The following is a 26,429-nucleotide window of genomic DNA, read 5'->3' as shown; positions in this document are numbered from 1 at the left end:
ATCATTTCCCGAATGATCAAATCATTATGTTGTATACTGGAAACTAACATAATGTGTGTCAATCATACCTCAACTGAAAAGAAAAGAACAAATTGAGGGTTTTCTCTGGTCTTGTCTCTCAGTGAGAACTGATGAAAAATAACCAAGATTTTCAATTAAGTTCATCCAAAATAGCTTCTGCAAGAAGATTAGTAGGTGGCTGTACTTTTTCTGTAGCTGCCTGTTAGATAGTGGTTAGAAAACTAGAGTCAAGCACTTAGTCAAAACCTTTCCAGGTGGTCAGCAGAATGGGAGGAGACAAGAGAACTCAGGTACACGGCGACACAGAGTCTGAAGACAAGCAGAGGACCCTGCTCCACCCCAGTTCCCTCAGGGGATGACCACGGGAGCTAGAAGTTCACAGCCATCTGTATCTGCCCGGAATTGTCTCATATGCAAACGCCCCCCCCCCCCTTTATTTTTTGCAAGGGGAAAGGTAATTAGGTTTATCTGTTTCTTTGTTTTTTCAGTGGAGGTAACTGGGGGTTGAACGAGGACCTCATGCATGCTAAGCACACGCTCTACCACGGAGCTGTACCCACCCCAACTTTTATTCTCTGACATCAATATGCTAAGTCTGATTCCTCTCAAGACACAATGGCTGGTTGCTATTGCTAATTCACATGCACAGGTAGAAGATGTCTATAATATCAACTACTGAGACACGTTTCCTTACATATATAGACATCAGTGAGGAACCTCCATTTCTGGAGGTCTCCGCCTCTCTGCTTTTCTGGGCTGAAGAATCAGCAGTCTGAACACCAGTATCACTGAAACCCAAGCAAAGTCTTTCCGATTTCTACCCTGGAACCTCAAGAGCAGCACATCCATGCTTTATTTATTCTTGGAGAGGATTAATTTAATTTTGATTTCCTCTCCCTGTGTCTGCTTTGGAGGCTTCCACATACACGGCTGAGCCCGACTAGAACTTGGCAGTGAGAAGGCTGTGCCAGAGGCAGAGGACTGGCTGAGAAGCAAAGCCAGGCATTCCATTTTTGACCAAAAGGCTGCAGAAAGGCTGGCACACTTGATGGTCCATGACTGGTGTCCTCCATGCTGTCGCCCTTCTTAGGTCATGGAGGGGGGTTAGGGCAATAATCAGACTGGGAAAGGAGTACGAGTCATGATTTAACACCTAGTGCTGGAATAAGAAAAAAGGCTTCATGTGCAGTACTAAACTATTAACAAAGTAATCTGTCCAAAGCGAGACACAGGAAGAGGGAAAAGTGAAATGAAGACACAATGCTGGTAGGAATTATTTAGGTTCTAGTGAAAACTGCAAGGAATCTCAGAGAGCAGCAGCGACAACTCCAAGCTCGTATGTAAAGGGTGTTACTACACTTCTCTCCTTAGCGTCACGTTCCTCAGAGTCAAATGAGAGTGATGTGCACTTACGTTTTTGTTTTTAAAGCTCACAGACAGTAGCTGGGTAGAGATCTGTTCTGCTGTGTGCATCCACTGTACAATTCAACATTATCATGTAATGTCATAGCAAATTTCACGTATGTATCTACATATGACATCTCTATAAATGCCAAAGTCGAATTTCACAGATTCTCAGATGTTAAACAGTCTTCCACACTCACTCCCCTCATCACTATCACCACTGTCACCACCAGCACCACGAGGACTCAGACCCCTGTTATAACGCTCATCTGAGCAGGGTCCTTCTTAGCGGTTGCTTGATCTCATACACTCGAAAGTTCACATGAAGACTGGAAGAGCCCTATGGCTGGAACTCATTCAAAATTTATTTTAAAACAGTCCTTCTTCCCATTCTGTGGTATCAGTTTCTAGTGAACCCCATATATTGGTGAATGTTGACTTAAGATCAAAAGGCATTTTTACATTCCTTTTTACAAAGTTAACATTTATGTATTCAAAACTGTACGGCAGGCATCACTCTGTATGAACTTTAGTCCCTACTTACGAGGCTGGTGTTATTGTTCACATGTTATACATCTGACATTCAGGTACAGAGAGACTAAGGTCACACCAAGTCACACAGCAAGAGGCAGAGTCACAGAGGAAGGATTCAAACTCAATTCTGAATTCAGAGACTGTGCACTGATGAAGCTACACTTTGTTTTGCCCCATGAATTGAGTTTTATTAAATTTCTAGAACTCTATCCTTTTTAAAGTTCTAAAGTCCCAAAGAATTAGTGAAAAAATTCCAGTAGGATGAGAATTGTGTCATATATTGCTGCACGCAGGTACTTTTAATGTGAATTTTAAGTAAGAATAATTGAAAAGACGTGCCAGGATTACAGGCAGAGGGTATATCGAGGTTAATGTCCAAATCCCCAGTTGCTTTCAAAGTTACCTTTTAGATCAAGTATGAATGAAGTTCACAGATCAGCCCTGCGGCCCCGCCTTTGCTTTACACTCGCTTCTGTGGACAATTGTCAGCCCCCAATCCAACTGTACGACGCCCTTTTCAACCACTGGGCCAGGGCATTCAAGGCCCACCAGAGTCACCAGTGCATCTGTCAGGGTCTCTCTTCCAGACCGTGAGCCTCTTAAGAAATTTAATTTTCTATTACCTTAGATGCCCTTAAAACAATTACCGAGCAAAATGGACTAAAGAGATTTTTATTTCAACTACCATTCAGGAACGGACCTCTGGCTTAATAAGCCCAGATACAGAGTGTGTTACTGGAGGATCTATGCGTCTTTAGCTGTGTTTGCTGCAAACACTCCATGCATCTACACAGAAAGTCACAGCCAGAGGGCAAGTCCGCGATCAATCTAACTCTGCCTCCTAATTTTAAAGTCAGGAACACAAAGAGGCTGTGTGTCTTATGCAGCGGATTAGTGGTTCATCTCTGGTTCTCTTTGAGTAGCATCTAGGCAGAACACTAGGACGTAGGTTGCTCCTCAAAATTTGTCTTTTTACCTCTCATTCCTTGAGGAACTTCCTTCCAGAGGCCTCACTCGGACCCCACTCCCACATCCAGGCAGGCTGAACTACCCCAACTTTCCTTCTAGCCTGACTCTCTATTTGAATCTTTTTTTTTTTGTCTTTAAAACTTGTAAAAAAAAAAAAAACTACACTTTTTAAAAAAGAGGTATATTTTGCATACAGTAAAATACTACAAATTTTTAAAGAACAATCCGATGCAACCATCATGCAAATCAAGACACAGAACATCCGCATCACCAGGAAGCGCCCTGGTGCCCTCCTGCAGCGCACGCCCTGCTCCTCAGAGGCACTGCTGTTCTGGCTCTCTCACCAAGAGACTACTTTTCCCTGCTTTTGCATTCCATGTAAATGGAGTGGATTCGTACACAGTCTACCCTTAAGTAAGGCCTCTTTCTCTCAGTATAAAATGCTCTGGGGACTCACCCCTGTTGCCACATCTGTGTCCTCTCCATTCCTTCCTGCCGCTGAGTAGTCGTCCACCTGCCCAGCCCCCGGATTGTCAGTCTTTTTACCCTGAGTCATTCTCAAGGGAACGAAGTGGCAGCTCATCATGGTTTTAAACCGCATTCCCCTGATGACTAAAGATGTCACACCCTTTTCACTTCCTTACTGGCCATCTGCAGATCATCCCTCTCTATGTGAATCTTATTTATCTTTGCATCCCCAGAGCCTAGCAAAACAAATGTTTCCTGAATAGATATATATATATTTATTTTTAAAGGTAGACGATCTAACAACATTAAAAAATGTATGTTAAAGTATAACAATTCTACCTTGAGGAATTTATCTTAAAGAAGTAAAGACGTACGTAAAGAAGTAACCTGAGGAGTATTAAGTATAGTAGCAAGCAAATACTAACTAAATATCCAACAACAGGGGATTGATTAAATAAATGACTGGCTAGCCATACCTGGAATAACAAGCAGTATTAATACTATTACACAAGTGGAATGATACATATGTGCAGAAAAAAGTCTAGAAGGTGGTTCTGATGTCTGTCTCTAGATACAGACATCAGAGTTGGTTTTTAATTCCTTCCTTTGGTAGACTGTAGTAGGTACATTTTCCTAACCAGGCACAAATACTGTTTGTGCAATAAGGAAAAATGGTGCCATTTAAACACAGAACACGTATACGGGATGGTGTGCAGAAAAGAGTTACCGTGGCGGGCCTGACCTGCCCTCCCTGGACAGGCCTTGCCTGCAGGGTGGGCCCTGGGCTGGATTTCAGAAGCGTCCCCAATGCTCTGTAACTGATAAGAGGGGCCCACCGTGCCCAAATCCACTGTACAAAGAGCGTGGTTTACACTGAGCACCTGCTTTTCTTCTGGGAGTCTCAGTACCTGCGAGACCGAGGGCGCCCACATGACCCGCCCTCAGTAAAGCCCTGGCACTGCACCCCTGGTGAGCTTCCCTGCTGGGCGGCATCGCACACAGACGCAGTCACAGTTTGCTGCTGGAGGGAGGGAGCGAGTTCTGCGGGAGGCACTGGGAGGGGTCGCTTCCTGGAAGCGTGTGCCTGGTCTCCTCCAGCTTCGCCCCATGCGTCTTGTCCTTTTGCTGGTTCTGCTTTGTACCCTCCCCTGTAATAAACCTTAGCTGTACAACTACATGCTGAGTCCTTAGCCCTCATCCAACCTGCGGGAGGCCCCAGGGGACCCCCAACAGATAGTACCTCAGTTATTCTCAAAGAGGTGAAATATCCAACCTGAAAATCTTGCCACATTTAGGGTCTCTGCCAACTCTCCTTGGTAACTGGGTGTTGCAAAGAAACAGTCTAGTCTTTAACTGCCCGGGTTCTACCTTCTATGAACGCGGATTTTAAAGACAGTCACTTACAGCAGGATGGAAAACATTGATGGCTTGGACAGAGGCCTTCCCTTTCTGCTTATACCCGAACACCAGGTCGATCCACTGGCAGATGTTCTGGGACACGTAGTCGGACTCCAGAGCCTGGCGGTGGATGAGGATGAAGAGGCGAGGGTCATTACGTGCCCAGGGCGGGAGGTTGACGTGATTAACCCGTTCGCCGTTCTGACGCACACCGAAATCAAACCCTGAAACACAAGATTGACACTAATGTTCGTCTCCCCCAGAGCACGCTTCATCTGGCCTACGGAGCAGATCCTAAGAGTTCACAGAAACGGCTGCTGTGGGCCGTCACCAGGAGAGGGAGCGGCGAGGACAGTGACGCCGTCTCTCATCGCTATGCACATTAGTGCTGCCCTAACGAGCGCGAGACCTTCTCGCTTCATTCTTCCAACACTTTATATCATATTGGGAAAAAAAGCAGAAAATCACTGCCCACTAATTCCAACGTTCCAGTTTATCAAATCCTCAAATGCATTAAGTGTGTAAATATCTATTCAATTGTAAACTTGATTAAAATAAAGCGAAGGCTTTTGTATAAGCATTTCTGAATTACTGGTGTTAACATTATAATAAATTTAAGATTATTTATATATAGTAAGTATTAGCATTCAGTAGTTTAAAACACCCAGTGAATACAAGGTACACACATTCCTAGAATGAACTGTCTTAAGTCTATTAATTTTATGGTAAATCTATAGGTCTGTTCTGATTCATTTCCACCAAGGAATGCTTGGTGGCCAACAAAATTATCCTAGCATCCTGAATTAGAGAATCTTCTGAGATGTACATAAGGTGGTATCCAATTGTCTCATTAGTCTGCTAGTGTAAGTGAAAGTCTCGGAAGTGTTTCCTTAAAAAAACTGTTCTAAAGGAAACATTACCTTTGGACAGAGATTTTTTTTTGGGGGGGTGCTACCTTTTATGGACAGAAAATCCAAACACCATAACAATACAAATTTGAAAGGACCTCTTAAAAGCTGATTCTGCTTCACATAAAATTAAGTTGCTGTCTGCCTCCTTCTCGATCTTGTGGAAACAGTTAGAAGGAGCTTCACTAATTCTGGAAGTCCTCTGAAATGGTATGAGGTAAAATACACACCAAGGGGTCACGCCAGCTTAGCAGGGGGTAGGGGTGAGGGTCATCTTGGCGAGCCCTGCAGTCACGGGACTGACAGCAGCAGGGGCTGACGGTTAGGATGCACCCGCTGGGGGCAGCTCCAGGGGAGGCAGCAGAGGCCGACTGACTGAACAGTGGTGATGAGGCATCTAAGGGCTGAGTGGGGAGGGGCTGAGCGGCAGGGATCTCTGTGAACTCAAATCATTCCCAGCTTCCAGGTGCTCTGGGGACCCATCACAGAGGCGGGCCCTCTTCACCCAGAGCAGCTGACTGGAGGTTTACTGAGAGCATCCTGTGGGAATGCTGACTGGAAATGACATGACATGTAGCAAGTTACCTTCTCCAGAAACAGTTATAACAACACTTGCTGTCTTGCGCACTTTTCTAGAATTTTGCTACCCCCTATCAAATGGCAGCACCCATGCCTTGTCCTTTTGAATGTGGATGGGCACTGTGGCTCCGGCATGAACGGAATGCAGCCGAAGTGCCAGTGTGTGACCTCCAAGGCCTGGCTGGAAAAGGCCATGCAGCTTCTGCTCCTCTCCCTGGGACCCCGAGTCACCAGGTAGGATGTCTGAGGTGGCCATGCTATGAGGAACTCTGAACTCGTTTGTGTGGAGAAGCCACGTGGGAAACCACGGACACCACACGAAGAGAGATGTCGCCAGCCCCAGCGGCTCTGCTCCAGCTGTTCCAGCTGCAGCCAATCTGAGCGCAACTGCATGACAGACCCTGCGCCAAACCACAGAGACCACCTGGCTGAGCTGTTCCTCAATTTCTGACCTGCAAAAACTCCGATGGAGAATACATTTAACGTTGTTTGGGGTCACTCAGTACTGGGGTTATTTGTCATGCAGCTGTGGGTAGCTGGAACATACACATAAGAAACTTGGACAGAGAGCAAGCGGTAGATTCAAATGGGTCCCAGACTGACAGCCCCGAGGCAGGGACCCCAAACTGCAGGTGCTGACGTTTCACTGAGGCGGTTCTCACTTGGGCAACACGACAGCGCCTGCTCCGGGTAAACTGCAGCATGAATTTATCAACGATGTGCCGAATAACTTGAGAGGCCAGTTAAGACAGAAAAAAATCTAAAGTAAGTTGCCCAAAGCTAACTTCCCTAAAGATAGCATTCTCAATACATATATTCCTCAAGGTCCCATAAAAATATGAAATCGGTAATGTAGGAAAATGACCCAAAGGTAGCCTCTCAAAGGGCTAACTGACCTCACGTTAAAGAGCAAGCAAGACTGGCCAAGCTTGCTGGCCACTGGCATCACAGGAAAGGTGACTTTATCTCCAGGTTCCCCTCACCCTTGTTAGATAGTTCTGCTTAGAGTGTTTCATTTCTAACTTGGTCATTCCTCATAATATCACTGAGATTCTGGTTAATTTATATTGCGCTTTAATAAATTCATGATTCTTTTTTTATAATCAGCATATTATCACTTTTGTAGTCAGAAAAAGTAATTAAGTTATTTCTGTAACAAAATTAAAATATGTGTTTGCAAATACTTTGAATAGTTATAAGTTACAGTTTTTCCAAATATACCTAGGCCAATAAAAGACTGAAAATCCTCAAGCTCACTTGGAAATAAAACTATGTATTTAATAAGTAAAGGTAGTTCTCTTCCCTGGGGACTCAAAAGTTTAGGATTTACCAAAGCTATTTTTCTTTTTGGAAAATTATAAAATATGTACAAACTCTCAGAGATATAAATTAGAAATGATTTGTTCTTATACCTTCACGGTTAACTAAGAATTCTGGAAGATAGAAAAACTCTGGGATAAGTTCCTTCACATCAGTCATGGACTCAAAAGATGACAGACGCCACGTTGTATTTGTAGAATGAAAAGTTCTGTCTGGAATGTCAAAACTCTGATCTAAAAAGAAACACAAATTACACAATTAAGATACAAAGACGTGATTCCATTTGAAACCTGTTAATTTACTTTGACTGTTTCAAAAAGATTAAAATAATGTTCCTTTTGTTTGTCCATAGTTTAAAAGTTTATTCACGTTCTTGAAAATGAATATTTCTATATCTATTTGGGACTGCGTTATATTATTTTTAATCTGTATTATGCTTTCACAGTGCAAGTAACTAGATACATTTATATTGTTTGTCTGATTATGATCAGTCTGCACAAGTAGAATGAAATTTCCACAGAAGCAGAACCCTGGGATAGCAGCCGTACCCAGCACACCCGAGGGACTGGATAATGGTTTGTTTACTGAATAAACGAATGAATAGGGAAGGAAAACCATAGTTCAAACAGGTAAAACAGTTTTCCCCTCTGATCAGTAAGACTACTCTTCTTCTCGCTTTTCCTTTCCCTTTTTTTTTTTTTCTGTCGGGGTTGGGGGGCACTGCTTTTTAGATGTTCTAACTCTATGCCAAAAAATTAAGTAAAATTTCATATAAATGAAAATAAAACTAAGAATAGTTACTACTTTGTTAAGTTTATCTGGTGTAGATTAATCAAGAACTGAGTTTTGAGCCTGTCTTTTCTGTCAACAGTTACTCAGACTTTCTAGCCTAGAATGCTAAATGATCTCCACAGGCCCGCCCTTGAAAACACCAGCAGAGTAGACGGTTCTCAGGAACTGTGATGCAGCAGCTAAAACTCCTTTGAACTTGCTGGAATTGGAACACATCTTTTCATTGGGAGGCTGTCAAAGACTAATTTCAGCATCAAGCAAGGCTCAGTTTTTAAAAGAGACACTAAATCTGCCCCCAGCCTGACCTGCTTTGCGGAGTGATGCTCTCTATCACTTTTATTACTTTCTCATCCCTTCTGTTCAGTTCGTTAGCACTGGCTGGCCACTGAATAAAATCTGGGAAGAAAGGAGGTTTACAAATACGTCTTTTTTTCCCTCAGAAAGTAGGGAGGGCCACTTAAAGAAATGTTTACTAACGCATTCAGGAGGAGAAGTTATTGATCTAAATGGAATCAAGGAAAATAAGTGCACCCGTGTAAGGCTGTGGAGCCACAGGCCCCAGCCCCGAGAGCACAGAGCCGTGGAATGAGACAAGCACACTGAGGGTGCTGTCCAGATTTTAAAACTCCCTGTCGTTTCTTAATTAAAAAAAAAGCAATACTGCAGACTCCTATAATCTAGAACATGTATATATTCAACTAGCAGTTGCTACCCCAGCACTTCTGCCCCCCAGGGGACTTCGGGCAATGCCAGGAGACATTCTTAGCTCTCACAGCTGGGCTGGGGGGGGGGGTGCCACTGGCTTCTGGCAGCGAGAGGCCAGGGATACTGCGAATTGCCCTACAAAGCACAGGTCAGTCCCTGTAACAAAGAACTAGGTGGCTCAAAGCGACTACAGTGCCAAGCTGAGAAGACTTAGACTAAACCAGAAGTCTAGAAATAAATTCAAAAGCCAACAAAAATCATTTTAAACGAATCAGAAGAAAGTGAATGGGGACTGAGGTCATTGCTGTTTTGTTTTAAAATCATTCTTCAACACACGATGAAGAAAACCCAGCATAATGGTTGATTGGGAGTTTTATATTAACAGGTTCATGGGCTACATTAAAAGAAATGAGGGCAGTAACAGTTCTCTTATCCACTGCAGTTGCCCCCAACCACGTCGGACATATTCTTTTTTATTCCTATGGCCACTTTTTAATAAGGGCATTCGCAAATCACGTCCAGAAAGATGAGCACAGCGCCAGGCTTGCGAAGCAGAGCAAGCCTGGCTCAGCTCTGAGTTTCGAAGCTCTTCCCCAGGACCAGAACTGTCCTCCTCCCTGTGTGCTCCGTGCAGCAGCCGGAGGAGGGCTTGCATATCGGAGGCTCTCAACCTGACGTCCTAAGAGCTGAGGACAAGCAGCCTGGCAGTAAACAGGAGAGAGAGGAGGGAGGGGCAGGGCAGTAATCTCCCGGTGTCTGGGCAGCTGTCATGTGGACCCTGTGCTCTGTGCACTCAGACAGGGGCAGATCTATGAAAGCCCCTTTTACAGACCAAGTGGTGTCCAGATACAAAACTCATTCCTCCAAGAGGTTGCATGTGAGCATAAACACAGAAAGACATTCAAGAAGGGTCGGGGAAATGAATGGATGACGTTTCCACAAAGGATTCCGAGCGCCCGGAGGAACAGCCACAGGGCTACTGCCACGGCCCTTGTTAGACATCGCTAAGTAGGTGTGTCCCTACGTGTACAAGGATCCCCCTCTGCCTAAGTCATCTGCAGGCCTGCAGGCTGCCCCCGAACATGCCGAGGTAGAAGATTATCAACCGGGAAGTCCCTGTGGCGCAGGGGGCAGCGTGACTCTCCTGTAACCAGTTACGCGCTCTGACTTACAACAACCTACTCCCCGTTAGGCTCCAAAGAGCACTTAGGTGATCTGAAATGGCTACTCAGTTGAACATGTTAAAAAGTGAACTGCAGACACTTTAAGGAGGTAAAAAGGGTTAATGTTATACTATGGGAATTACCTCTTAATTTTTAAAACGTGAATTGCATTTTTACAAACTCAGACATGTTTAATTTGAAGCTAAAGTCTGAGACGGGGCAAGCTGGTTTGGCTGCCTGCAGGTTTCCTGGAGAGAGTTCTGAGGAAGGAGTAAGTGGAATTCTTTTTCTCATGGTTTGATTAGTCTCAACACGCGCTCAGGCTGCCGGTCAAGTGCTTCCCCGCCTCCCCCCACGACCAAGCTGACTTTGGGGGCGGCTTACCTTGGTAGGCCAGGAACATCTTGGTGAAGGGAGGCATCCTGACCAGGAAGTGCAGCACCGTGCCGCTGTTGGAGTAGTGGGAGCCGTAGTGGTAGGGCTGTACCGGGGGCATCGGGTCGTCCTCGCGGGCCCCTTTGCGGTACTCCTCCTCCAGGTACTGAAGGGGTCAGAAGTCACGGCGCTGAGTGCTGGCAGGGCGTGGAAGCTCGCCCGTCCTCTCTGTCCCTCTCTGCGGCCCCTTAGACCCATTCTCCAGGGCTTGCCCCCCCCCCCCACCCGTCTGGACCTCGGCCACCCTGAGGGCCTGGAGGCTCCTCCACGGTGCCCTGCTGAGGCCTGAGCGCTCGAGAAGCCTCCCCCAAGCCTGCACTTTGACCCTTTCCTTCCCTCTGAGAAAACCCACCTGTTCTGCACCCACCTCCATCACCCTGGCTCCCAGCTGAAGGGCTATAAAGTCTGAGCGGACTGAGCGCTCAGCACGTGAGGGCTGCCCCCTCACCGGGGCTGCTGCATTTTAAGAAGGTTCAAGAGGTAAAGCTACATTCTTTAGAGAAGCGCTTCTCTAGCAGTGGGAATGCCACAGAAATAGGAAAACGGTATTGCACTACTGGAATTCTTTAACAGAACTCTTTACGGCTGTTCTGCAGTGGAGCTACACAGACACAACACATACTTCAGGCAGTTTCCAACTACTCCCATCTCCCATCATAAAGAAGGAAGCGCAACCAAACTTTGAATGTCTGGCACCATCCTCGCCTCCCACAGCTTCTGTCTCTAATAACAAAGTCAGGTGACAGTGAATTCTCTGGAGTCACGTCTTGACTCCCACGACACTGTCTCATTCTCAGCTGCAGAAGAATCAAGCAGTGACACAACTGTCACATAAGATGCCTGGAGGGATCTTTCTGGAATTCTGACATAAGACAATGTACAGAATAGGGGGACACTGCTTCAGCTGCCCCATCCTGATACTGTTGTGAAGAACGCAGCCTACGGCTAACGAGCCCTCTTGAATTTCCAACAGGATTCCATTAATACTAATGTTACAGAAATGGACAATTATTTTCTATTTTTAAACTTTAAAATTTGGTATTTTTATTAATAAACCCAAAGCATAACCTGCTGAATATGAATAAAGGATTATGGTACATTATAAACGTATTGACGCTATTACATACAACACTAGGGGATACAAAGAGTGAGTTCCTGAAAATCTTTATGATTTTTATAAGGAATGCAATTATTTATATATTTCAACATAACAATGGACTATTAGCTTCCAACTTATGCAACAATAAGTGTATTTCTTTTCCTGGGCAAAATGTCTTCAGAGAATTAAGACAGATTAATACTTAAAATCATCTAATGATTTCCAGTTGCCTGTCAACCAAAGCACAAGGAAGTGAGAAACAGAAAAATCAATCTTATAAATTTAAAGTTAGGTAAAACACAAGCCTGTAAAACAAAAATCGTTTTCCTTTATCGAAATACATGAGGCAAAACTAAACCTACCCTGTAAGTGTCCACGTACCGGTCTTCCTTTTCTTTGTACTGCACCGCGATGGGCTTGGAGAGGTTTCTACAGAGGAAGAGACGATGGAAAGCACAGGACGCATGTTGCCACTGTCAGGATTAGGTGCCCAGATGCTTGCAGGTAAATAAGAGAGCCACTGGCCAACAGCACAGTGCTTACACATGCTGCTCTGCAACTGACAAGTCACTGCTCACAATGACGCTTTCATAACTGTTCGGGCAGACGCAGTTGGGTGTTGGGACTCCGGACTTGGGAGTAACCCAGCCCAGAGCTGCCGCTCTCCCTCCCCTCGCTGGCCCCTCCGCTCGCTCCAAATCCTAACTGCTGCTGCGCTTGGCAGCTGATTCCCACCAGGCCCCAGGTTCCTGTCCCCACCTCCAGATTCCACACCAGTAAGGCAGTGAAAGTGAAGGGCAGTCTGGACAGGAAATATTATCACAAGGAAATGCTACGGAATTATCAGGTTTTCAGGGAAAACTGAAGAAACAACATAGGCTTCAAATGCACACTGAGCTCTGGAGCCTGAGCACTGCACTAACTTGTGGACCGCGAGGGGCAACGCTGTGCCGAGAGCTCGAGGAGGAGGCCCGGCTTTTACAGGCTACAGAGTCAAGCAGCAGCTCCCTAGGGCCTGGAAGGAGCGACAGAACAAGATTCAGTGAGGGACGCACGCTTCCCTGGCCGAGGCGCCATCTGGGCCGCACCAGGATGCGGCCCCTGCAGGGTCAACAGCTGGCACCGTACCCAGGTCAACATAAGATTTGCTCAGACTTCAGCAAGTGAAACCAGGTCTGTTTAGTTGGACGCTGATCTATCTGTTTGGGGGGAAAATTACTGCCTCGGGATATTAAAATTAGCAATAGCAAACACATTAATTTCATTTTTGAGACTTTTACAATCCTAAACACTTTGTTAAAAAGTAAAGATAGTTTTACGGAATAGATATAAATTCACATCTCAAAATCAGAGAAATCAAGTTGCAGACTCTGGCACGCAATTTTTTTCTAAAGAGTGTAAATGGTGTTTTTTTTTTTAACATAAATAATCCTTATTGTGGTTGGAAAATCAGAAATTACTGATGAGCGAAAAACCAAAAGCCAACCACAAAACTACTTCTAATACTCACAATGTGTCTGGAAGGGCATAGCCTTTGCGGGCGTCTTTCCCTTACCTGTGTGTGCATATTCACTTTTTAAATAAAAAGAACATCTTTTGCCCCCAAATATACATTTCTACAACAACATTTTTAATGGCTGCAACATGGAACAATTTACTCAAACCTAGTGCTGGGCATTTAGGTTGTCTCTAAATTTTGGCTACTTTAAAAAATGACGTGAGGACTGTCCTGCTGGCTAAATCTTCATTTGTAGGGCCAGACACTGTTATCAGCAATGACAATGGCACTGAGGTTAGGTAAGAAAATGTTGTTTTTTTCTTAAGAGATGTGTACTAAAGAACACACGAGTGACATAGCAGATATGCGTGATCTGTCTTAAGAAGAAAAAAAAAGACGCAAGTTTGGCAAAGGTCTTCACAATTGAGTTGGGGTGAGGGACATACAGGGGTTTATTATATATTCATTCCATGTTTGTGTATGTTTGAAAATTCTCACAACAAGAACTTTAGTGAAGTAAATATGGCATGCTGATGCAGCCAAAAGGGGCTGACGTCCTCACACACCTGTAGACGGCGGGGTCGCCGAGGTCAAGGGTCTCACTGACGTAGTCGGCCAGGATGAACGGGAACACTGGGTACTGCATGAGGTCGTTGAAGGACCGGCCGGCATGCTTGTTCAAGTGAGTCAAGTATTCGAAGTTAGTAATTTGTCCAGCATACCACAAATTTGTCAGAGCCGTGATATTGCCATATTCCAGAAGGTTAGGGAGGTGGTTTGTTAGAATGCTGTGGTACACATCATCACGGACCTCCAAGAGAAAGAGAGAAAAAAACCAGATTTTACTTTGGGTCTCATTGGCACGTTCCTGCAAAGGACCCAGGATGCTGTCGGCGTGTCACTAATCCCAAACCCTCCAAGAAAATACTTTCCCAACAACATTAACGCGCGAAGAACCGAGATTCAAATCCAGGTTTTCCTCCAAAGGTTGGGCTATTTCTCTAGTTACTGAAGAACAGCTGATTTACAGTTTTATGTTAGTTTTAGGTGTACAACATAATGATTCAATATATATATTACATGCCATTTAAAGGTGTTATAGAATAATGGCTGTATTTCCTGTGCTGCCCAGAATACCCTCGTAATGGATATTTATTTCACACACAGTAGTTGGGACCTCTCAGTTCCCTACCCTCCTCTTGCCCCGCCCCTCTCCCTCCCCACCGGTACCACTAGTTTGTTCTCTGCATCTGTGAGTCTGCTTCTGTTCTGTCATATTCACTCATTCATTAGTGGCTTGTTATTAACCACAGTGTTCTGCTGCTGGAGAAATCAGTTAATAAACTAAGAAGTATATATGGAAAAGTCATGTATATACAGACCCTAAGGGGAAAAAATCAATAAAGGAACAAGAGTTTTCACCTAAATAAATGCAACATGATGTAGTAGAAAGAGTATGGTTTTCTGAATTAGGCAGACCTGGGCTTTTTTCTTGCTTAAATCCTTTAGGCTGCAGTTACCGTCTCTCTAATACAGGGGCCATCATATTTATTTCATAAGAATGAAATAAAACATCCTATGTAAAACACAATGCTTGATTTTCACTACTGATTGAAAACTAACATATGAACCTTTTTTTTTTTAAGAGCCACACAAACGTTCTATCACAAAAAAGGGCATGGTATTCTGGTTTCTGCCAAAGCAATGAAATGGTAACTGGTAACACACGGGAAAAACAGATGAACCAGACCCCTGCTAAACACAAATCTGAAGCACTCCTCTTAAATTGTGGGTGCTCCAGGCACAGGAGGAGGAGCCAGGGAGGTGGGGAGTCAGAGCCCAACGAGAGGCAAATGGCAAGAAGGAGCCACAGGCAAGGTCGCAGGGCGTGGAGAGCCCAACCTGAGGGTCTGCGTCTCCACAGCGAGAGTGTGCTCAACACGGCTGACCTGTATGCTTGAATGTAGTTAAGATGCTAACTTTTATGTTATGTATTTTTTACCACAATTAAAAAAAAAGAATCTGTTCAAGGCAAAAAAATACCGCCCCCCCCCAATCTGCAGTCTAAATCTGAAGGGTGACGAGTACGGAAGGTAAGGCTGATGAAGAGAATTTATGACAGTCTACATACTACGCTCAGCAAGAGACAGGAAACATTTAGTCATTCAACAAGTATTTAGTGAGAACCTATATCCCCGTATGTTCAAGGTGCTAAAGCTGCAGCTCTCATCAAAACAAAGCTTACCTTCCACTGGGGAGACAAGCGCTGTAGAGAAAAATAGATCAGAGTGAAGGTGACGAGGGATGTTTGGGGGTGGGAGTGACAGGGGGTTGCTATTTTATTTAGTGTAATCAGGGAAGTCTCTCTGATATGAAGGCATTTGATCAGGAAACCTGAAAAAAGTAAGGCAGTGAACCATGTAGACTTCTAAGAGGAAAAGCATTCCAGGTAGCATCCAGGGAGCAACGAGTGCAAAGGATTGAAGGCACTGGTGTCTCCACGGATGGAGGAGGCGGAGGGGCAGGACGGGAGTGAGGAGTGGGGCAGAAGGTAAGGTCAGAGGGGCAAGGAAGTGCCAGGTTACTCAACGCTGTAAGAACCAGGCTCTAACGGAGTGACACAGAGAGTGGGCGGAGGGCTCTGAGCAGAGGAATGGCACGATCTGACCTTAGCCGCTGCGTTTACAATAGTCTCAAACAGGAGGGCTATGGAAGCAGGCAGAGGCTAGTGTAATGATGTGTGCACAGGGGGACCATGGTGAGAGCAGGACGGCAGCAGGGAAGCCGTCAGGTTCTGGATGCACTGTCGGGGGAGAGCCCACAGAACTCACTAATGAGCAGATGTGGGGGAGGAAGGAACAAGGGGAGCGGGGATAGTCCCAAGGGTTTGGGCCGGGACATCAGGGAGACTGGAGCTGCTACTTACTGAGATGGGGAAGCTGCAGAGAGCTTTTGGGGGGAAGATTAGGAGTTCAGTTCTGCACATGTTAAATTTGAGTTGCCAGTGAGACTTCCAAGTGGAGATGCCAAGGAGTAACTTAAATATCTGAGTGTGGCATTCAGGGGAGAGGTTCGGGTAGTGATACAAATTCATCAGTTGTTATAATACAGACAGTACTTAAAGTCACCAGATGGGATGAGACGAGAAGAGGTGAGGAGGAGGAGCCCTGAGACACTCAGAGGAGGCATCTGCAAACAAGACGGAGAAGGCACGGCGGGTGAGGCCGAGGGAGAGCTCAGGGGAACCCAGAGGCCCAGGGAGGAGGGGCTCTGGCTTCCTCTTTCCCTCTCTTTGAGGAAAGGGAGAGTAATCAGCTGTGCCAAATGCTGCTGGTGAGTCAAGGAAGACGGAGACTAGGAAACAGGACCACAGGCCGAGCAGCACGGAGATGACCGGCGGTGCCGGGCAGAGGTCACGGGGGAGGGTGACGAGCCTCTCACAGGAGGATCGAGGGGAGGACCTGGAGGCAGCGGGCACACAGTTTCTTCCAGGAGGTCTTCTGTGAAGGACGGCAGACAAACAGTAGCAGAAGGGACATGGTGGCCAAGGAAGGGTTTGTCAGAAGTGGAATCTACAAGTTGAAACCACTTCCAGGATGGTTATACACTCATTCATTTGCTTTTCATAGACGCAGTCACTTTGGGGAACAGAATGTAATACGCTTTTGGAGGACAAAACTAATTTTAATACAACCAAGGGTTTACTTTAATCAGGACTAAGAAACAAGGCAATTTTTATTTGATTTCAGAAACAGTGAGCTAGAGTTTAAATAAGTTAAAACTTCATTTAATCAGTATGACTATAGTTACATCAATCCTATGATCACTTCAAAAAAGTGTATCTATTAATAAAGGCAGATTTACCTTGGTGTTATCAAATGCTAACAGGAGTGTCCTGCCGTTTGTTAAAAATATTTCCACAGCATTATCTCTCAACTGCCACCAACGCTTGTGAACTTCTTTAATTTCTTCGTATGTCCAGGAAAATGATGCTGGTTCTAATTCTCCCTGAAGGCTCTAAAGACAAAGGAAATACATGAAAGTATTTGCTTTACATGAAATATAAATAATCATTTTAATTTTAGATTTTTAAAAAGTATCAAAATGCAACAGAAAGTCTTGCTTTTGTGGCAAAATGGCAGATAAGATTCTCTGAAAATCCTCCCACTGCTGAATATTTCAAAATGCTGCATAAAATCTAAGAAAAATATTTTAATTAATAGGTTTCATTTAAACTTTTTTATAGACTATTTTCCAGAGAAGTCTTAGGTGCAAGAAAACTGAGCAGAGAGCCCGGAGTTCCCGTGCAGACCCCTCCACACTCAGTCCCCCTGCTGTGAACTTGGGGACTCGTGTGCTGACTGTGAACACGGCTGAGCCCCGCTGAATACAGTATTCTGAACTCTAGTCACAGCTGAATCTCGGTGTTGTGCCGTGGATTCATGGGTTTCGACAGATGTTTAATGACACGCGCCCACCATTTCAGTTCTGCACAGAACGGTTCCACTGCTCCGAACCCCCTTGTGCTCCAGCTGGCAACCACTGCTCTTTTTACTGTCACCAGTTTTTCCCTTTTCCAGAATGTCACAGAGCTGGAACCACACAGTATGTAGATTTGCCAGATGGGTTTTTTTTTTTTTACTAAGCAAACAGTCTTCTAAATATATAGCTGAGCTTGCAAGAAAGGAAGGGAAATGAATCCTCCAGGAGTCAAAGATAAAGATAAATTTGAAAAACAGCAGAGAGGAGGGAGTGACACTTAGGCCAGCTCTGCGTGTTTTACTGTGGTACTGGGTCCCAACTAATTTTTAGAAGTAGTGGGAGGAAATATGTTACAAAGAAAACAAAATATTTTAATGAAAATGTAATATTCTCATTCTTAAAACTGAATTCCTCCCTGTTTAGCTTCAACACTCAGCATACATTCAATGTAACATACATCTATTAAGCGTCTACAGGCAAGGTGCCCAGCTAACATGCTCTGCATGAAATAAACCTAAGTGTGATAAAGAGGGGGCGTGAGGTACTTGTACACACATTTAAAATGCAAGAGAGCAAATGTCCTACAAGAAGTAAGAATTCATGCTACAAAAGTACAGAGGGAGAAAGGGTCCTTCAGTGCACTAAAAAACAAGGGTATTTTTAGAATTTTCAAGGTGGAAAATGTCACCTTTGAACCCAGAAAAAAGTTGGTTCATGTATCAACTATTAAATTCCTTGGCTGCTAAAAAGATACATCTTGAAAAATAACATAACTATACTTTTACTTGCTGGGACAAATACTATAGTAATTGCTATGTAAATCAGGAAAGAGTGCCCACGCAATTTTTTGGGCTGTATTAAGTATTTTAATGAATTTTTTTACATCATTTGTTTTACAACAAAATTTTATGTTTTCACTCATTAATTTCTTTGAGTCAAATATGTACTCACCATTAAATCATACATAATCACATTTAAATGTAGCCTTAGGAAATCCTGGCTTTAGAACTTCTGAAACAAAAAGCCTTATTTCTTCTATTACAGGGATCTCAAAACAATATTTTAATGGCATACAAACTAATTTAAATGGATAAAAAGCTTTACTGTATAAAAAGAGCGAATTAAGAGTCTTTTTTTAGGTTATTTTCTGATTAACATCAGTATTGCCAGAAGAATAAAAGCACGGTTACTAAGCTACGTGAATATCAGGATGACTTAAGCTATTCAACGATACACTGTTTTCCTTTCTTTCTGAAGGCAAATGGGCCTGACAGGAAGCTGGGGGAGGTGGGGTGGTTATCTGGGGCTCCTGAGGGTGGGAATGAGGACTGCGCAGATGGGAGCTGAAGTGAGAGGAGCCCTTACAACTGACCCATGATACTGACATGGGACTCAGACTGCGACCAGAGGGGATGGCATCGTCTTCTTTGTAAAATTATCTTAAAAAAAATTCAGACCAATTTACACACAGTGTGACAACAGCTGAACTCTAATAGTTCTTCCTGCTCTCTTGTTGTGTTAAATGTATGCATTTTGGGAATCTGTCTCTATTTATATCAGTGCAAACGTAATCTCTACTCACCGAACTTTGAACTGTATCAGAAGCGTTATCTTCCACAAAATACATTCCACATTTACCTGCAGAACATAATTGGATGTGAGTTTAAAAATGTATGTGCACTATTACCTTATATGGTTAAAAGCATGCCGTTGGATTTAGCTGGACTGGATTTGAATCCTACTGCCCAGAAACAGTTCCTAATACTCAGTATGTATTTTTGAAGAGCATCCACAAGACCTTGGGCAAGCTGCTTAACATCTTTGTGTCTGAGTTTCCTTGTAAAATGAAGGGGGCAGGAAGAGGTAGGGGAGGAGTCTATTTCACAGGTTACTGTGGGAATTAAATTTAATATATGTGAAGTGGTTATTAACAGTGTCTGGCACTGAGTGCTAAAAAATCTGGCTATTTATTATTACCAGTATTCTTCTTACATTACTAGCATATTATCTGGCTTTATTTTGTCACACTTAGCTGAAGTCAAGTTGTAAACCAAATTTTCTAGCAAAAGAGGAACCCTCAATTATTCTGCTGACTTAAACACTCAATAGGGCAGAACAGGAGCTTAAAAGACAGTCCCCCAATTTTTCCTGCTTTGTAGGCTGTGGTTAGTGCATGTCCCTACTAATGTATCCAAACAGCAGGCCCTTCCCTGGGCTCTGTGCTGTGTGCTGGTCCCCCCCCCGGTCGCCCAGGGTGCTGCCTGGCTGCCTCAGAGACAGCCACCGTCTCCATCCTGGGACTGTGGGGCTTGGTTCGGGCAAGCTCGGAACTCTGCATGTTAGGCCTTGGACGCTACGGAGTTACCCTACAGCAGCAACTCCCAGATTTGAAGGTTAGCAGAATCTCTGCAGGGTTCATCAAAATGTAGACTGCTGTGCCCCAGCCACAGGGTTTCAGATTCCAGGGGCCTGGGGAGGGGCTGAGAATGCGTATTTCTTGGAAGCTCCCGTGTGAGGCGGCCCTCCTGATCTGGGGAGTGCGCTTTGAGAACAATAGGTCTACAGCACACGGATTGGTTCTTTAAGGGAACAGAAGTCAAGTGGTATAACTTTATTTCATCATATCTTGGGGAAAAAGTTTCTCACCAAATGTACTATCCATGGATCAACAGCCCTGGCCTTTCTCTCAGGAGTATAATAAAGAATATAAATTGTGAACAATCTCAGAATGGATATATTTCTTATGCATAGGTGTATCTGTTAAAAGTGGGCATCTACGTATGGCAATAATTCTTTACCTTAAAAATAAAAACTGATATATAATAAAAGGGATGATTAAATATGGAGATGTATACTCATGAAGAAAGTTAACTTTATAAAAATTAAAATGCTGTTCACGTGCTTTTCAGGAAATAAGACTGTCGTTTCTTCACATTCCTGAGTCATATGCGATGTATACAATGTTAAGGCGAAACAGTCCATGTAATGTTAGAGAAAGTTTATCTCATTTAATGGCAGTGTGTCCAAACAATGCTTCAAATTATCTAAGAATAAAATAAGTCAGGGGGAATACGTGTACAAATCTTCCAAACGCGGCTTACCCAGTAACAATTCACCGGCTGTCTCTCTAGATGGGGCAACGCTGATACATCTTCGATTCACTCTGTCAAAACATATTTAAAACTATGATTAAATGTTTTGACCCATTTCAGAGAGTAAAAGCTTCATTTTATCTAGCAGAAGATTTCAGCAAAGCAGACTGGAGTTTCAAAAGCACAAAATGTCTTGTTAAAATCCACAAGAAAATAGTATCTCAGTTTTTGACATTATGATAGAGGAGAAAATGACAGACACTTTTAGAAAAGGTGAACAATCTCTACACCCTTACGCAGAATAAGGGATTCAGTTATTTAAAAGCGTTTTCAATATTTCATATTTTCCATTCATTGGTTCATGCCTTGGATAATCCAAACAGAGAAAGGAAGCTGAGCGTTCCAGGAAAAAGAGGGACTTCTGAGTCAGAAAAGTTCCTCTCTTCTTCAGTCAAGTCACTTATCTTCTCTGAGTCTCAGTTTTTCATCTATAAAATGGGCAGGGTAACAACCTCCACCACCACAAAGACACTACCACTAGTCACCATATACTGATCCAGGCAATACACTGCGAAACTGGGCGTTACCACCTTCCTCGTGCAACGGACAAGGAAACAGCCCGAGAGGCTACGTGACTTGCCTGAGAGCAGACAGCTCGGAAGAGGAGGGACTAGAGTTTGAACCTTTAATCACCAGCTAGGTTGCCCCTTGTGGATGTCACCAGCGGTACTGTGTATTTCACAGAGCGGCTAGAAACATCAACTGAAAAATACATGTATGAAAACAAGGCCTAGAGCACGAGGACTGAGGTCCGGTGAGTCCTTCCCTTCAAATGTTTGTTCTTTCTGGATTCTGGCCACTCAACCTTGTCCTCTCTTGAGCTGTGTTTAGGATCTTTCCTAAACCCACGGCATGCTCCAAAATCAGCAGCACATAAGCACTACAATAGACTTTTAAAGTCTCTGACACCCAGAGAAAGAGATGGCGTCGTACGGATTCAGATTTACCTGATAGACTCACTTGCAGCTTTGTCTTTTACAGTAGAAGAGAAAGAAGAGTGAGTTTTGTCTTCAAATAGGTAAGAGAGTGGTGGTTTGACCACATCTGTTGAGGAAAAAAGGACATTCTTATCTTTGTGAAGTGAGCAACGTTATCTGCCATATTTACGTGCGGAGTCAAGAAGCCACAATTACCTTCGGATTTCTGCCTATCCTTGAGGAGGTACTTATTTGGAATGGTTAAGTAGCATCTCTGTAAACGCCTCCTCTCCCGATTCGGCCCCTCTGTTGGATCCAACTGCCATGAAGTTGGATAGTAGACGGGGTCATACCAGATGGCTCTGCGAGCGGAAAGAAAAGAATGCTTTTAGTGGCAATGTGGAGTACTTGCAGCTTTAAAAAATCATTCTAGAAGCTGAATAAATACATCAATGATCTAGTTAATTAACCCCCACCCCGACAACTTATACAATGAGACTAGGAACTGCACACACACTGGACAAAGGGACAGCATAAAGAATAAGCATCCTTCTGCTTTGGAGTCCCGGGCTCCCTGCCTAGAGGCAGGCTCTGCTCCCAGTTTCTGCTGTCCATTAAATTTTAAAAAAGATATTGCATGATTACCACATGCTTAGCAATTTATCGGATTTAGTATGGTTAACTTAAGAAAAAATGAATTTCCCATTTTGCCTACTATCTGATGTAAAAAATAAAATTAGTTCACTTTTACAGTTAATCACGTTTCTTATATTTTAAAATAAAGTAATATTTTAAATGAAAGGAAATAGTAGAACTTATTAAATACATATTTAGAAATAGATAAGAGAAAAAAATTTACCATAAACATATCAAAATACCGGTAGGGATTATTTTCCGTCATTTGAAATTGCAGTTATAATTATTATGTATAGACATTTCTATATCCTGCCTTCCTTCACCGAACACAGTACAGTCTTTATTGTCACAGTTTTAAATGGCTAACATTACACTGAGTGGATGCATCATAATGCATTTAACTCTATTACTATTATTATATATTTAAGTGGTACCTAATCCACTCACTAGCATAAATAATGCAGAGATGAAAACCTTTATGTTTACTACCTTTCCATATTTTGAATATTTTCCTTAGGATAGAATCACAAAAATAGGGTAACTGGAACTAGAAATAAAATGTTTGTAGGGTTCCTGACATAAAATGTCAAAGTGTACAATGCCACCAAACCTCTGACCAAGGGCTGAGACACCTTTCTTCCTGCTGTGGAGGTTAGCACCTAATTTTCTTTCTTTCTTTTCTTTTTGGTAACACAAAAGGTAAAACATGGTATCTAAAGGTTTTAAAAAACTAAATTAACCTCTAGCAATATTCACTATTTTCCCACCTGTTTATCAATTCTATTTGTCTTATGTAAAGAGTATATTCATGTCTTTCGCTCATTTAAATTTTTGGGATCTTAATATTTTACTTTCACATATTTACGAATTTTTAAAACAATAAAAATGCTGACCCTTTGAAATACTTGCTGAAGATAAAATTCTCACGTTTTGTTGTTACACTTGTTAAATACACTGGAAAAAATCACAGTTCAAATCCATTCATTTCCTCTTTGTAGTTTCTTCTATTACGTTTGATCTTAGAAAATTATCTGTCCACCAGAGTTGATAAACATCCTGTTTTCTTCTACTTTGTAGACTTTTTGAGTTTAATTCATTCATCTGTAATTTGCTTCCGTGTACAATGTATATAGTGCATTTTAGCACCCCAAAGTCACACTAATCGGTTACCTTAACCAAATTAAGGGAATAATACTTTAATTTCCCTCTTTTCATTATTTGTGATGCATCTGTTTAACTACATTATTAAAGTCTTAACTAGAAAAAGGTCTATTTCCCAACTATCCTGTTTCAGTGATTATTCTTTTGCAAAGACCGTATTTTACATTTAAAGCCGATATGTAGATTTTAGTCCCTGGACGAGCTAATGTCTCTCCCTCTCATAACTTTTTCTCCCCCAAGAATTTAAAAAAATATTCCCATAGGATTATTCTTCAAGATAAAAGAAATCACAAATGAGCAAACAAGAAATAAACTAAGGAGATAATGTTATGAATCTTTATTCTGGGATGAAAGTAACATCGGCAGATAAAAGGTTCCAGCCCTCGCTGCCCTCCCTCGCTGCCTACCGGTCATGCGTCAGCTGCTGGACAAGCTCCTGCCAGTGTCGGCTGGCGCTCAGGTCCACTTTGTACATGCCTCTGATGTGCTGGATCACCTTCTTCCTCTCAATTCCTTGTGAGAGAGACACTGCCTGCGTAATGTCTGCAGCTATTTTGGATATATCCTTGGATTTTGAATCGAGACGCTGAAAGAGACTAAACAAGACGCCCAAGGGCTGAGCATACGTGGAACATTAACTGTGTATCAAAACGTGGCACTTCACAACTAAGGTATATGTGAAGTCTAATGGGTTCCTAAAGACACAGCTTTCAGAACATGTAAAATCCTACCTTTGCTGATTATTATTAACTGTCTTCTGCCAGTTGGCTTTATTCACACCTTCTTCAGTTTCGTATTTCTTCTGTTCCTAAAAGATTTAGATGATAATAGACTATAGAAAACTTACTATTTATCACTTAACGCTGGCACAGAGCCCAACAAGCTAACTTTAAAACCACGTTAACAAAGGAAAAAGGACTGTCCCCAGGAGTCCAGAATATTAAAATACACTAGCCACTTGAATAATGTTGTAACTCCCCTCTGATTCCGCACAGTTTGGGCCGCGGAAGTCTGGTGGAATAGCTGACCAGGGCTGCCAGGCCTGACGGGTCTGCACAGCTGTTTGCTTCCTTATTTTGCTTTTTCATTAAAGAACCCATGACTTAAAGTTGATAACTGAATTTGCTTGTCACCATTAAAATTTTCCCTTCGCTGATAATGGACAAGGATGACCAGAGAGAATAAAACGTGCCTTAAAATGCACCTCTTTGCTCTCTCACAGTAAAAAGGCAACATAAAGGAAAAAACCTATCGTTTTGAATTGATCATCAATGGTACTCTGTAATAACAAAGATCTTCCAATCATTCTTTAGTTACGTTCCGTGGGCTCTCCTAGGAAAATCTCTTATGGTTCCACCGACCCACCTCTTTGATCACTTTAAGAAGGTCTGACTTGGTCGTTGCGCTGGGAGGGGTGCACTTGTGCCCACACGATTTTAACGCGCTCATGAGCAGCTCCGCTGTGTCCTGCTCTTCGTCGTTCAGTTCCTCCCGGTGATTATGTATCAACTCTGACAAATACAAAACTAACTTGGCTCCATGCTTTAAAGAAAAGTAACAGTTTTTTAGTCATAAAGAATTTTTGTTTCTTACATTCAAATCATTTAACCGTAAATAAAATTACACTGCTAGATTTATTTGGTTGGATCTGGTTTAAATCAATCAGCTAAAAAAGACATTTTGGGGGAAACTGAAGAAGATGTCACATGGTTGTGCACTGGGCATATGATGACATTAAGGTGCGGGCTTGTGTTGTTAGGTACAATAATACTGTTATGGTTATGCAAGAAAACGTCTTTTGAAAAAGGCATGATTTCTACATTTACTTTAAAATACTTCAGAAAAAAAGAAGTGATGCCAATGAGATAAAAGTACTAACAACTGAGATCCTGGTGATGGTTATATGGCGTTCATATGGTATTCACTATTCTATTCTCCTTAGTATGTTTGAAAACTTTCATTGTAAAAGGTAAAAAAAAAAAAAAAGGAAAACAGAGGAAAAGAAAGAAAGGAAAGAAGGAAGGAAGAAAGGAGAGAGAGAGGGAGGGAGGAAAAGGGGGAAGGAAAGAAGGAAGAAAGCAAGCACACAGCTTTCTGGGGAAGAATTCTGGAGAGGACTCACTAAGGGAATACAGAAAATGAGTAAGTTCCACGGCTCTTCTCAGGGCAACGCTGACCTGGAAAGGAAACCTTCCTTTAAACCCAGAAGTAAAAGAACAAAAGAATCATGCACATTTATTCTTTCTCTTGGCACAATAGGCACTGGGGACAATTCTAGAACAAAAACGCATCTTTGGATCTGTGTGTGGATTAGTTTGTAAGCATCCCCTGCTCCCCAGGGAGCACAAACGGTGACAAACTCTAAACCAGTAAGGTGTCAGCACTCAATTTTGTGCGTGTCCAGAGAACGTTTGATTTGAGCCAATCTTTCATGAACAGACCTTTCAGATTTATAAATGGAATTAGAGTGTTACTTAAGGTAATGACAGTTTTCCTGCACAGTGTAAATGTAAACCAAACTTTGATTCATAATTTAAAAAAATTTTTTTAAATTTTATTTAAAAAATTTGGGGGGGTAATTAGGTATGTATGTATGTATTTGTTGATACTGGGGATTGCACCCAGGACCTCATGCATGCTAAGCACGTGCTCCACCACTGAGCTCTGCCCTCCCCCATTCATGACTTTTAAGTAGCCCTTTCATGCCACAGACGTTACATCCGAACGTTACGTGTACACTATATATTATTTAGACATTAACTTTGCCAACAAGTTAAACATGCGTTAT

At 42.9% G+C, this 26,429-nt stretch overlaps 1 protein-coding gene across 1 annotated transcript in view; it reads right to left on the bottom strand.

Annotated features, from left to right (window-relative positions):
* The window catches only part of LYST (lysosomal trafficking regulator), a 159,518-nt gene that overhangs the window by 32,183 nt on the left and 100,906 nt on the right, over positions 1 to 26,429 (bottom strand). Inside the window, exons 32-44 of the mRNA XM_064487841.1 lie at positions 25,007 to 25,183; positions 24,373 to 24,449; positions 24,049 to 24,237; positions 22,061 to 22,206; positions 21,875 to 21,971; positions 20,877 to 20,938; positions 19,358 to 19,413; positions 17,158 to 17,310; positions 13,860 to 14,104; positions 12,158 to 12,224; positions 10,646 to 10,802; positions 7,694 to 7,834; positions 4,801 to 5,018 (exon numbers count right to left, since the gene is read on the bottom strand). Of these exons, the coding sequence (XP_064343911.1) occupies positions 4,801 to 5,018; positions 7,694 to 7,834; positions 10,646 to 10,802; positions 12,158 to 12,224; positions 13,860 to 14,104; positions 17,158 to 17,310; positions 19,358 to 19,413; positions 20,877 to 20,938; positions 21,875 to 21,971; positions 22,061 to 22,206; positions 24,049 to 24,237; positions 24,373 to 24,449; positions 25,007 to 25,183 (1,785 nt within the window). The remainder of the gene's footprint in view (positions 1 to 4,800; positions 5,019 to 7,693; positions 7,835 to 10,645; positions 10,803 to 12,157; positions 12,225 to 13,859; positions 14,105 to 17,157; positions 17,311 to 19,357; positions 19,414 to 20,876; positions 20,939 to 21,874; positions 21,972 to 22,060; positions 22,207 to 24,048; positions 24,238 to 24,372; positions 24,450 to 25,006; positions 25,184 to 26,429) is intronic.

This window comes from Camelus dromedarius, chromosome 8 (assembly GCF_036321535.1).
Source record: "Camelus dromedarius isolate mCamDro1 chromosome 8, mCamDro1.pat, whole genome shotgun sequence".
NCBI classification, from domain to species: Eukaryota; Metazoa; Chordata; class Mammalia; order Artiodactyla; family Camelidae; genus Camelus; species Camelus dromedarius.
The sequence above is the reverse complement of the archived record's forward strand: the minus strand, read 5'-3'. Positions and strand labels throughout refer to the sequence as shown.